Below are 13,014 nucleotides of genomic sequence, written 5' to 3' on the forward strand. Positions count from 1 at the left end.
GTGTTGGAGTCGTGTTTGGCCACGCAGTCGTGGGTGAACAGGGAATACAGGAGGGGACTAAGTACACACCCCTGAGGGGCCCCAGTGTTAAGGATCAGCGTGGCAGATGTGTTGTTGCCTACTCTTACCACCTGGGGGCGGCCCGTCAGGAAGTACAGGATCCAGGTGCAGAGGTAGGTGTTTAGTCCCAGAGTCCTTAGCTTAGTGATGAGCTTCATGGGCACTATGGTGATGAATGCTGAGCTGTAGTCGATGAACAACATTCTCACATAGGTGTTCCTTTTGTCCAGGTGAGAAAGGGCGGTGTGGAGTGCGATTGAGATTGCGTCATCTGTGGATCTGTTGGGGCGGTACGTGAATTGTAGTGGGTCTAGGGTGTCCTGGAGGATGCTGTTGATGTTAGCCAGCCTTTCAAAGCACTTCATGGCTACCGACGTGAGTGCCACGGGGCGGTAATCATTTAGGCAGGTTACCTTCGCTTCCTTGGGCACAGAGACTATGGTGGTCTGCTTGAAACATGTAGGTATTACAGACTCGGTCAGGGAGAGGTTGAAAATGTCGGTGAAGACACTTGACAGTTGGTCCGCGCATGCTTTGAGTACACGTCCTGGTAATCCGTTTGGCCCAGCGGCTTTGTGAATGTTGACCGGTTTAAAGTTTTTGTTTATATCGGCTACCGAGAGCGTTATCACACATTCATCCAGAACAGCTGGTGCTCTCGTGCATGCTTCAGTGTTGCTTGCCTCAAAGCGAGCATAAAAAGCATTTAGCTCGTCTGGTAGGCTCGCGTCACTGGGCAGCTTGCGTTTGGGTTTCCCTTTGTAGTCCGTAATAGTTTTCAAGCCCTGCCACATCCGACGAGCATCAGAGCCGGTGTAGTAGGATTCAATACTAATCCTGTATTGACGCTTTGCTTGTTTGATGGTTCGTCTGAGGGAATAGCGAGATTTCTTATAAGCATCCAGATTAGTCTCCCGCTCCTTGAAAGCGGCAGCTCTAGCCTTTAGCTTGATGCAGATGTTGCCTGTAGTCCATGCCTTCTGGTTGGGATATGTACGTACAGTCACTGTGGGGATGACGTCATCGATGCACTTATTGATGAAGCCGATGACTGAGGTGGTGTATTCCTCAATGCCATTGGATGAATCCCGGAACATATTCCAGTCTGTGCTAGCAAAACAGTCCTGTAGTGTAGCATCCGCGTCATCTGACCACTTCCGTATTGAGCGAGTCACTGGTACATCCTGCTTTAGTTTTTGCTTGTAAGCAGGAATCAGGAGGATAGAATTGTGGTCAGATTTGCCAAATTGAGGGCGGGGGAGAGCTTTGTATGCATCTCTGTGTGTGGAGTAAAGGTGGTCTATGATTTTTTTCCCCCCCTGGTTGCACATGTAACATGCTGGTAAAAATTTGGTAAAACTGATTTGTTTGCCTGCATTAAAGTCCCCGGACACTAGGAGCGCCGCTTCTGGGTGAGCATTTTCTTCTTTGCTTATGGCCTTATAGAGTAGGTTGAGAGCGGTCTTAGTGCCAGCTTTGCTTTGTGGTGGTAAATAGACGGCTACGAATAATACAGATGAGAACTCTCTTGGTAGATAGTGTGGTTGATAGCTTATCATAAGGTACTCTACCTCAGGCGAGCAATAACTCGAGACTTCTTTAATATTAGACATCGCGCACCAGCTGTTATTGACAAAAAGACACACACACCCACCCCTCGTCTTCCTAGAGGTAGGGTCTCTGTTCTGCCGGTGCATGGAAAATCCCACCAGCTCTATATTGTCCGTTTCTTCTTTCAGCTACGTCTCGGTGAAACATAAGATGTTACAGTTTTTAATGTCCTGTTGGTAGGATAATCTTAATAGTAGGTACTATTGCACGTTAGCAAGGAGAATGGAAGGCAATCCGAGTTTATTCGCTTGCCTCCGGCTTCTCAGAAGGATCCCCAATCTGCGTCCCCTTTTCCGGCGTCTTTTCTTCACGCAAAAGGCATGGATCTGGGCCTGTTCCAGTGAAAGCAGGATATCCTTCTCGACGGACTCGTTAAAGGAAGAAGTTTCTTCCAGTCCGGTCAGCAATCGCTTTTCTGATGTCCAGAAGTTATTTTTGGCCATAAGAGACGGTAGCAGCAACATTATGTACACAATAAGTGAAAAAATAAGTTACACAAAATGCAAAAAAAGAACATAATTGCACAATTGTTTGGGAGAATGTAAAACATCAGCTATGTTCTTCGGCGCCATCTTGTGCAATGTTGGTAGAGTTGTGCAAGGTTGGTAGAATCTTATTTAGAATTATTCACAGCTGTAATGGCTGCCAAAGGTGCTTCCACCAAGTTTTAACTCTGGGGTGTGAAGACGCACAATCAATACATGTTAATTTTTTACATTATAGGACAGCAAAATGTTAAGATTGTGCAAGGGGTGTGTAGAATTTCACTAGCGACTGGAAATACCACATACTGTATCACAGGATTCTCTCACAAGATACAGAGTAGATCATCTGTAAATTCATGACAATCCAAATATTTATATGGACTCTAAGATTTCCACATGCAAAGCTTTGTTACCTGAATCAAAAACACAAAACTTTACTCAATCAAAACAATTGAATTGGGCCAGACCTGAAAGACAGTCATGATGGCAGCAGGAAATGTGTCAAAGTTTGTAGGAGTGTAGTCTTCAAAGATGAACCTGCATAGAAAGATAAGGACAGAGAGGACATCAAGTTGAGCCAGGATTTTAAAAGATGTTTTTCCCAGAGAGAGAAAACATTTTATTTTTCTCGGTAATAGAGGGGGGACTTTTTTTCCCTAAGTCTGTTTTCTTTTCTGTATTCCAGTGACCAGGCAACATACGTCTCCGGCATGCACTGCATTCATTGAAGTGACAGTTTCCCAGAAATTGTCCTTTATCCGTGGGAACATAGCGGCACAACAGCTAAGACTTGATGTGTGACAGAATCTTCTTGGGAAAGACTGAGCCCTGTCAGGGTGTTTTTACATTGCCACAGGGGATGAAAATGTCCTCTGTAATATCAAATGTCACAAGGAGAAGGTCATGATGACACAAATCAAACAATCAGTTTTACTACATCCACTTTGATTACATTGACTGCCAATGTCCATCATAGTTTATGATGAGATCTGACAGACGGGCAGTAGTAGTTCGTGGTACTGTACCTGCCACCGAATAGCTGCATGCCCAGCAGAGCAAAGACCAGGATGAAGAGGAAGAGGAGGAAGATGAGGCTGATGATGGACTTCATAGAATTCATCAGGGATACCACCAGGTTCCTCAGCGACGCCCAGTACCTGTCAATCACAACCAACCGGGGGCGGGATTGGTTGCATTTGAAATCCGTCGAAATAAGAGACAAATCACTTAACTAACAGTGTCTAAATGTTGCTATTGTGAGGGTTTTCAATTATTTGTAGCCAGCCTGGAAATGAACATACATATCTGCATATCCTATCCCTAGCAGGAGGCTACAAATATCACACTGACGTGACACCCAGCATCTTCATAATGTAGGACATTGATAGCTAGGTGCCAGTGCATTGCCTCACTGCATACTGCAGGAAGAATGCTATAAACCAATGAGGAGGCCTTGGACTAACTTGGTGATCTTGAATATCCTCAGCAGACGGAGAGCGCGCAGCACACTGATGCCAAAGGACATGTCAGGCCTGAAGAACCCCCACATCACCTCAAAGATGCTGCCCACTATCACCTGTTAACAGAGCCATAAACAGCATAGTCACCAGATGTACCAGCACACCAACAGCAGCCTTTAATTAACATACAGTAAGTATACAGAGAGACAAAGATGAAGGATGTCCGTTCACAGCTGAGTGCAGAGGTGACAGAAACAGAATAGGGACATTTACTGCACTTCATTAACTAAGTTACACCCATCAGTGTCACTTTCATTAAAAAGTGTTTAAAGGTGCAATCCGTTGTTGAAAAATGAACAAAGCAGACACCCCACATCAGTTTTGGCAAAGATTCTGAGGGATGGATCTGGAGAAATGTAACCACTCATTCAAAGACAGAGCGATTGATGCAAGGACTGACCATCCAAGATGTCACAATTCTTGTTTTAAGCACATTTTGAGGATATACAGTGTTTGTTTATATGTACAATGTTTACAGACGGAGTAAAAAAAGTTTATATATTAGGTTCTGATGGGGTACAACAGTTGAACTAAGCTCATGTTGCATTTATATTCTTCAAGAATCAATGAGTATATATAATGAATTTATAAGTCTTAAAATGGAAGCAGCAACTGCGGATTGCCCCTTTAAGTCACTGTCCAATGTTTTAAGTAAAGCATTTCCTCTCTCTCCCTCGTACTGGGGGCAATGTTATAATCTATAGTATGTCCCTGTCTTTCCATCTGGCATGGGGTCTCCATGTTGGTTAGAGATGAGGCAGAGAAATAAAGGGACTTACGCCGCAGTCGAAGCGGTTGAAGGCGGAGTGGAAGTAGAGTCTGGGTCCCAGGCTGTACATCTTTAAACACATCTCAGTGAGAAACAGACCCAGGAAGAGAAACTCTGCATAGTCTGAAATGCAGACAACAACAGCAACAGCAAAACTCATAAACACAGCAGAAAACAATAATCTCAAAGATTAATGTCACTTGACTTGATTTATTTTGGATGGAGATGATGGTACGTGTGTGTGTGTGTGTGTGTGTGTGTGTGTGTGTGTGTGTGTGTGTGTGTGTGTGTGTGTGTGTGTGTGTGTGTGTGTGTGTGTGTGTGTGTGTGTGTGTGTGTAAGTGTAAGTGTGACATACAGAGGAACACAGACAGCCAGCGGGGCTGGTTGTGATGGACGATGGCTACACAGAGTGTGTTGAGGGCCACCAGGCCCAGTACGGTCCAGTAGAAGGTGTGTGTCTTCACCATGCGGCGGATAGAGATACGCAGCAGACGCTCCTTCCGCTTGAAATAAGCCGTGGGTCCTCTCTTAGCACTCCTGATGCTGGCTCTGGTCATCGGGATGCCTGGAGGGGACAGCCCATTTAAGATCATTACTAAAATCCCCCTAGTAGTACAATCCCAAATAGACAGTATATTTTAGATCTCTCCTCTATCAAATGTTTCACTTGCACAATAGATACAATTTCTCCAACAGGAAAACAAAGAACCAAAGGCCTTCTCATCCATTTAGCTTAGCCACTGACTGTAACATGTAATGATGGCTGGAACTGATGAGCTGCCATTTCCAGTTTTATTCCCAATACGACAATGACAATCTCCTCCTCTGTAATTACAGAGTCTAATACGGAGGGGGTGCCTGTTTCCTGATGGCAGATCATTCAACCATTTGGGATGTTAGCTACAACATACTGCTCTTTTCAGTGGCTTCACACACACACACTCACCCACAGAAGAGATGTCACCGTACTGCTCGTCCTCTGGGCCCCGATGAACGGCATCCACCCCTCTCCTCTTGATGGTGGCCCTCTTCAGCACTGCAGCCAAATGTTTCACATTGTCACCCCGCAGAAAGCCCACACAAAACACAACGTTTCTGACACTCCAACACAGACAACATGTCATGAGACACACAAGTAGATATACAAGATCATGAGGGCATTACTAACAAGATGAGAAGAGAATGGTGAAAATAATAAACGCATTTACATGCCACTGTGTTTGGTGCTTTGGGTATTGTAAAACAAGAGTACAAACATATGCATTTAGTACACATGTGAAACAGATTACAGCAACATGGTGTTATTAAAATATGCATATATTGTTATTACTGTATGATGAACCCAACTTAAATGCAACTAATCGTTGTTGTTGTTGGTTCTATTATCTGGGCTATAACCCACACTCACATTAAGTTTGAGACAGTATCATACCATATCATTCTAAAGAGCTGTATTGATGCACACATATAATTTTATATGTGCCTGATGCGGAAAATACCACTAATTATCAGGGTGAGTTGAGCTCTTCCTCCAGCCAACCCTCGTACACCCCCACCACCTTTTGGTTAGAATCTCATTTATTTATTAATATTTACCTAGACTTTCCCCCTTTTAATAAGCCAGTGAACCAATAGTGTTTGCACGAGGCACACACTGGCTGACACCCAGACATTTAATTTCAGTTGCTATGGCAACACTGGCGCACTCTCTCAAAGCTATTACATCTTCTGAATTTGTTTCCACTGGAACAGCTGGAACTTTTTACGGCTACTTTTGGTTCGCTTGTGCCAAATTAAATGTTGGAAGTTCAGAATGGCTCGTGGTTTATTTGTAAGTGTGGTTTGTGGAACAATAGCTGGCTTTATTTAAATGTTCATGTCAGACTGAGTTGTTGAAAAGGAACAAAAGGTGGCAAGGAAGTGTAGAATAGAAGTTGTTCCTCACCATGGTTACCGCCTGTATTCCATTCAGACAGCCTCTTGGGAGCTGTCAATCAACATTTAATAAAAACGATTTGTTTGTTTGTTTGTTGGGGGGAAAAAAATCATGCTTCACTTGATAGGGTCATAGCTTTGTGTAAAGGTTTGTCTTGTAGGTTTAAAAGTCCATATTGATATTGAGGTAGCAGAGATGATTATTTTGGGGGTACAGCATGCATGGTCCTCAATAATCCTAACCAAAGTTGTTTTTGAAGTGAACCACACCAGAAGCAACAACAATGGTATTTTAGGTATAGCTATTCTTGTGAAGATTTGCTTCGAAATATGTCTTTGGAATAGATATACAGTGCCAGTCAAAAGTTTGGACACACCTACTCATTCAATGGTTTTTATTTATTTTTACTATTTTCTACATTGTAGAATAATAGTGAAGCCATCAAAACGATGAAATAACACATATGGAATCATGTAGTAACCAAAAAAGTGTTAAACAAATCAAAATATATTTTATATTTGAGATTCTTCAAAGTAGCCACCCTTTGCCTTGATGCAGCTTTGCATAGTTTTGATGTCTTCAATATTATTATACAATGTATTTATAATCTTCAAGAATTTTGCAAACTCTTGGCATTCTCTCAACCGGCTTCACCTGGAATGTTTTTCCAACAGTTGTGCTTTTCCAACAGTCGTGAAGGAGTTCCCACATATGCTGAGCGCTTGTTGGTTGCTTTTCCTTCACTCTGCGGTCCAACTCATCCCAAACCATCTCAACTGAGTTGAGGTTGGGTGACTGTGGAGGCCAGGTCATCTGATGCAAATAACCCTTACACAGCCTGGAGGTGTGTTGGGTCATTGTCCTGTTGAAAAACAAATGCTAGTCCCACTAAGTGCAAACCAGATGGGATGGTGTATCACTGAAGAATGCTGTGGTAGCCATGCTGGTTAAGTGTGCCTTGAATTCTAAACAGATCACAGACAGTGTCACCAGCAAATCACCCCCACACCATCACACCTCCTCCTCCATGCTTCACGTTGGGAACCACACGTGAGGAGATCATCCGTTCACCTACTCTGCGTCTCACAAAGACACTGCGGTTGGAACCAAAAATCGCAAAATTTGACTCATCAGACCAAAGGACAGATTTCCACTGGTCTAATGTCCATTGCTCGTGTTTCTTGGCCCAAGCAATTATCTTCTTCTTATCAGTGTCCTTTAGTAATGGTTTCCTTGCAGCAATTTGACCATGAAGGCCTGATTCACGCAGTCTCCTCTGAACAGTTGATGTCGAGATGTGTCTGTTCCTTGAACTCTGTGAAGCATTTATTTGGGATGCAATTTCTGAGGCTGGTAACTCTAATGAACGTATCCTCTGCAGCAGAGGTAACTCTGGGTCTTCCTTTCCTGTGGCGGTCCTCATGAGAGCCAGTTTCATCATAGCGCTTGATGGTTTTTGTGACTGCACTTGAAGAAACTTTCAAAATTCTAGAAATTTTCCGGATTGACTGACCATGTCTTAAAGTAATGATGGACTGTTGTTTCTCTTTGCTTATTTGAGCTGTTCTTGCCATGATATGGATTAGTTTTTTTACCAAATAGGGCTATCTTCTGTATACCACCCCTACCTTGTCACAACACAACTGATTGGCTCAAACGCATAAAGAAGGAAAGAAATTCCACAAATAAACTTTTAAGAAGGCACACCTGTTAATTGAAATGCATTCCAGGTGACTACCTCATGAAGCTGGTTGAGAGAATGCCAAGACTGTGCAAAGCTGTCATCGAGGCAAAGGGTGGCTACCAACACTTTTTTGGTTACTACATGATTCCATATGTGTTATTTCATAGTTTTGATGTCTTCACTATTATTCTACAATGTAGAAAATGTTAAAAAGAAAGAAAAACCCTTGAATGAGTTGGTGTGTCCAAACTTTTGACTGGTACTGTATATTGTGAGTACACACAAGCCCAGATATATTACAAAAACAGGGTAGCACACACGTTTAAGAGTTTTGCGAGACAAAACTGCTCAAAATAGTTACACTGTTATGAGAAAGTGTTAGTAAATTACTTTCACAGAGTCAACCAAACAGATTGTACTGTAAGTTCCAAAACTCAATGAGACATAATGTATACATATCATGCCTCAGGAGAGACTGAAGTTAACAGTGAGATTCAAAACACCTACTTTTCCTCGCTAGCACTTAAGATTGTTTGTGGTTATCTATGTATCATGCACAGCGCATAGGGTAATATGATATTATTAAATTACAAATAACAATTACAATTTTCTACAAATGATATGTTTCAGTCTAGGCCAATGTTTTAGTTATGCTTACAGTGTGTGGTTGCATTAGAGGACAGGCAGATGAGAAATATTCTCATGGTAGACAGTCATGTGTACAAAACAGAATGCCATAAATCCAGTACAGACAGATAAACAGTAAACTAATGCAGGGGTCTAAAGACAATATAACCAATGGGGCCATCTTTCCATTCTTACCATCAAGAGCAGAAGGTCCTAAATTCTTATTCTCCTCCGCAAGCATCACCTCTTCTGCAAAACAGACCCAACAATGAAGTCTGATTCATACAGTAGGAAAGTAAATATCAAGAACATTTTTGAGGTAACCTTTTAAAAGCATGACATGTACTGGGTCTATAGTGTAGTACAGACAGTGGTTTCAGTACCTGCTCTGTTGATCCAGGCTCGGTAGCCATTGAGTTCCCGCTCAATTTGCTGTTGCCTCCGTAGCTTCATGAACGCCCTGCGGTTTTCCACCCGCTCCCTCTCCTTGGCAAACTCCCTGCAAACACAACAGCAGATAATGACTATTCTGGGACCTGCTGTTCAGCGCTAACCTGACCTCCCTCATCATTCAGACACCATGGGAGAGAAGTAGTGTGGAGGGGGGGGGACTCTATCCTTGTCTCCTTTCCATGCAGTTAACTAGAGCATATTGTGCATTCACCTTTTGAAAAAAAAACATGAAGTTGTACAGACGGTGACAGAGTGTATAAAATACATGTCAGCCACCCTGGCACAATGAGGCGGTGCTGCTGTAATGTTAAGGTGGACTCACCCTGAGAGAACTCCCAAAACCAGGTTCAGCACGAAGAAGGAGCCGATGATTATCAGAGGGATGAAGTACATGCAGTTCCACGTGGGGCCTAAGGCATCGTTGGTCTGTGGAGATACAAAACAAACAGCAGACAATAACCAGGAGCTATTGAATCCAGGAGAAAGCACTGTATTGTTATACTGTATACCAACACAAAAAATGGAGCCCCACATTGTTGTTCTGCACCTGAGATCCATGAATATAAATCATATTTTGACATCATCATCAATGCATGATTTGTGCAAAGTGCAAGTTACAGTCCTGTCTCAAGACAGGATTGAGCCCAATATGGACATGCATGTCTCTGGCTCTGTTCCATCCTACAGTCAGAGTTTATTAATCCATTAGTGAGAGTGGGATGCAATGAGAGAGGAACCAGTGGTACTCCAACTGAAGTGTTGAGGCAGTGCAGAGCTGCAGAAGGAGCCGTAAACAGTCTGGGCTCCAGATACCTTCCACACACACAAAAAATTATAATATCGGCACAAATACCACAAAGTCATGGTACCAATATTATAATTTTGTGTGAACCATGTTCAAATCATCTATGACTTTGTTGATCTTCACAATCAAGTTTAGATACTTTTGGATGATTTGGACATGATGCGTGAAAAATGCTAATATCGGTACCAGGACCTGGTTGGGATTGGTGCCACAAATTCTTAAACATTAGCATTTGGAAACAGTCCCAGGGAAATAAGACCAAAGCATGGCATGGATTAGCTTGTCCATAGACTGCTTACAGGTTAAGGAAACCAATGTGTCATTTGGTAATTTGGGTGAGCTATCCCATAATTATCTAAAAGGTGGTGTTACCATGATCCCAAGCAATTGTTAACAAGTAAAAATGGCTATGACTAGCTGACTAAAGCCAGTGTAAAGCGTACTGGCTTGCGTTCCATTGACCTGCTGTGCACTGTCTGCATGCTGCTGCACCTTGGGTATCTGTGCTTTATCAGACAGCAGCGTTCAGAGTCAGAGAGTGGTAGTCTTTAACAAGCCATTAGGCTGTACCCCACATCCTCAGTTTCACAGTTATACAGAGCTCTCAATAACTTAATGAGGGGGCCTATTTTGTTCTCTACCTCCATGTGACAATTCCCTTTGTCCACGATTCATAAACGGTTTTCACTGTAACTTGAATGTGGACTTTGGGGAACATAATGGATATATATGAAACTGAAAACCAAGTTGATCTGCGTTAAATAAAACAGAATGATATAGTGTGCAGCAGGGAGGCAGAGGCAGCAACTGCCTGCTGGTGTCTCAATCCTAGAGAGAACAGAAGTATTGATTGGCTCTGGGCCAACATGAGAGGGGAGGTTGGATCCTGTATGGCAGTAAGTGGATTCTGTATCAGAGAATGCAATGAAAACAATAAAGAGCAGCATCTGTACTCAACCTTGTTTTAGCAGACTGCAATGAAGTGGATGGAATGGTTTGTTTGTGAGTGACTTACTGGCTGACTAAGAGTCTGAGTACGTGTACATATGAAGCGTTTCACTCCAAAACGCTATATACTGTATCCACTTTCAGAAATGTTGGTCAATTCGTTTTTATTGTTTAAAGAAATTATGAAAGAGATTGGTGGGTTTTTTCACTATCTTATCAAGGCATGGGGTTGTTCAATGACAGACACACATTTGTTTAAAATCTATCACTTGATGGTTTCATTTCGGAGAGGCAAATAATCATGTTTTTATGCACTTCACTCTTAGACAAGTAGTACTGCTAGGTTTCACACAGTAGGTTTTACACAGTCAAATGTAACAAATAACTAAACATTCTATAAAGAAATGTACAAAATATACATTTGTGACATCAATATTATTGTTATTATTATTTTTGTAATTTTTTTTATAATTCAATACAGTAATATGAGCTCTGTATGTAATTTTTTTTTTTTAAGTTTGGCATGGGCCCTCGAATCCTGAAGGTTCTACAGCTGAACCATTGAGAGCATATTGGCTGTATCACTGCTTGGTATGACAATTGCACCACCCTCGATTGCATGGCGCTGCAGAGGGTTGTGCAGACAGCCCAGTTTCCTATTCTTACTTTGCATGTGTTTTTTCTAGTAATACATTGTTATTGATTATTGCATTGTTGGGTTTTGAGTTCGCAAGAAAGGCATTTCACTGTACTTGAAAACATTTACATTTTACATTTTTGTCATTCAGCAGATGCTCATCCAGGGCGACTTAATGTAAGTACATTCATCTTAAGATAGCTAGGTGAGACAACCACATATCAGAGTCAAATATTTTGGATAAGAACATTTCATTCCAGTTAAACAATGGATATATAGAATTTGCAGAAAAACACATTTTCATACACAAATCTCTAATTACAAATCGAAGAAAACAGTAATATTTTACACACACATGAAGGAACCCATAAGCAATCATTACTGATGAAAAAAACTAAATCAGAAAAATTGGTGGATGTAGCGTTTTGGAAATTAACTCTTCATGTGCACATGTGTGTTTGACTGAGTGTGTGTGTGTGTGTGTGTGTGTATGTGCATGCGGTGTTTGCATTCCTGTAGAAAGGAATATAAAACAGCAAACAGTATTAGAGACTCTTGTCTGCTAGCCCTTTTAACCACCAGAGCAGACTCTCATTCTCTACCCTCCACTGTCTCTCTTCATTCCTTAATAAATTCCATTCACCATAATGTAAGTCAACATAATATAATCACGGCAGAAAATCATCTGCTTCCATCAATTTAAATAAAGTGCCATGAAAGCAGTGAGCAGAAAGTATGACCTGGCATCTATGCTCTGTGGGTAGGCCTATCATACACTGTGCTACACTGGTAGTCAAGCAGTGAAAATGACATCTTTAATCAAAATCAATTCAATGTATTTTCCAATACCTTACGGAAGATGTGTTAGGATAATCTTTCCGTGAATCTCAATCCCAGGGTATCTATGATCTAAACCGTATGATTACCCTGGTGAGGACAGTGGTTTTCAGAGGTTGTGTAGCATATGGCAAGCATGTTATCCAGAGTAAAGCCACAGGCATTTTCATTTTCAAATTAGCATTTTGATAAAATGCTGAAAGGAGATAAAAGATTATGTTCTTGTGTCCAGGCCCTTTTCACTATATTGAGTCATTTTGTCAACACGTCACAACTTCCGCCGAAGTCGGTCCCTCTCCTTGTTCGGGCGGCGTTCGGCAGTCGATGTCACCGGCCTTCTAGCCATCGCCGATCCACTTTTCATTTTCCATTTGTTTTGTCTTTGTCTTACACACCTGGTTCCAATCCCCCAATTACTTGTTAATTATTTAACCATCTGTTCCCCCATGTTTGTTTGTTAGTAATTGTTTGTCTTGTATACGGTCCGTTATTGTGGGCTCGGTATATTTTGTTGTATTTTGTGAATACTTGAGTAAAAGCTCCAAAATGCAGGTGGCTCAGCCTAGCTCAGTGCTTTCTGTGGTGGTGGGGCTGCCAGCGGAAAATACGGAGCGTAGAGGTTCGTGATGTTCTCTTGTT

At 42.0% G+C, this 13,014-nt stretch overlaps 1 protein-coding gene across 6 annotated transcripts in view; it reads right to left on the reverse strand.

Annotated features, from left to right (window-relative positions):
- Positions 1-13,014, reverse strand: part of cacna1ea (calcium channel, voltage-dependent, R type, alpha 1E subunit a) — a 124,011-nt gene that overhangs the window by 39,184 nt on the left and 71,813 nt on the right. For 3 of the 6 annotated variants that reach the window (XM_014216684.2, XM_014216680.2, XM_014216681.2), the window contains exons 6-15: positions 9,471-9,574; positions 9,079-9,194; positions 8,891-8,944; positions 6,394-6,435; positions 5,395-5,484; positions 4,804-5,013; positions 4,456-4,568; positions 3,620-3,732; positions 3,182-3,313; positions 2,624-2,693 (exon numbers count right to left, since the gene is read on the reverse strand). In XM_014216684.2, the coding sequence (XP_014072159.2) occupies positions 2,624-2,693; positions 3,182-3,313; positions 3,620-3,732; positions 4,456-4,568; positions 4,804-5,013; positions 5,395-5,484; positions 6,394-6,435; positions 8,891-8,944; positions 9,079-9,194; positions 9,471-9,574 (1,044 nt within the window). The remainder of the gene's footprint in view (positions 1-2,623; positions 2,694-3,181; positions 3,314-3,619; positions 3,733-4,455; positions 4,569-4,803; positions 5,014-5,394; positions 5,485-6,393; positions 6,436-8,890; positions 8,945-9,078; positions 9,195-9,470; positions 9,575-13,014) is intronic. The other 3 variants (XM_014216685.2, XM_014216683.2, XM_045687590.1) reach the window with 1 other exon arrangement.

This window comes from Salmo salar, chromosome ssa10, assembly GCF_905237065.1.
Source record: "Salmo salar chromosome ssa10, Ssal_v3.1, whole genome shotgun sequence".
NCBI classification, from domain to species: Eukaryota; Metazoa; Chordata; class Actinopteri; order Salmoniformes; family Salmonidae; genus Salmo; species Salmo salar.